We start from the raw sequence: 216 nt of genomic DNA on the forward strand, positions 1-216 counted from the left end.
TTAGGGTTTATGGGGGAGGGGGGAGGGTTTGGGGGGGTAGGGGTAAGATAGATCTGCGGTGGGAGGATATGAAGGGATATATAAGATTCGTTTCAAGGGTTTAGGGTTTAGGGTTTAGGGTTTAGGGTTTAGGGTTTAGGGTTTACGGTGGTTTGGTGGGTGCAGACGGTGTACCTGAGCAACCCCACCTGGTCAAACCACCACAACATCTTCGGC

General features: G+C 51.4%; 1 protein-coding gene across 1 annotated transcript in view; it reads left to right on the top strand.

Moving 5' to 3' along the window:
- The window catches only part of EMH_0053850 (aspartate aminotransferase, putative), a gene marked incomplete at both ends in the record, with an annotated part of 1,879 nt that overhangs the window by 1,507 nt on the left and 156 nt on the right, over positions 1-216 (top strand). Inside the window, one exon of the mRNA XM_013497048.1 lies at positions 166-214. Coding sequence (XP_013352502.1) covers positions 166-214 — 49 coding nt within the window. The remainder of the gene's footprint in view (positions 1-165; positions 215-216) is intronic.

Source organism: Eimeria mitis, genomic scaffold, assembly GCF_000499745.2.
Source record: "Eimeria mitis Houghton genomic scaffold, Emh_scaff2441, whole genome shotgun sequence".
NCBI lineage: Eukaryota > Apicomplexa > Conoidasida > Eucoccidiorida > Eimeriidae > Eimeria > Eimeria mitis.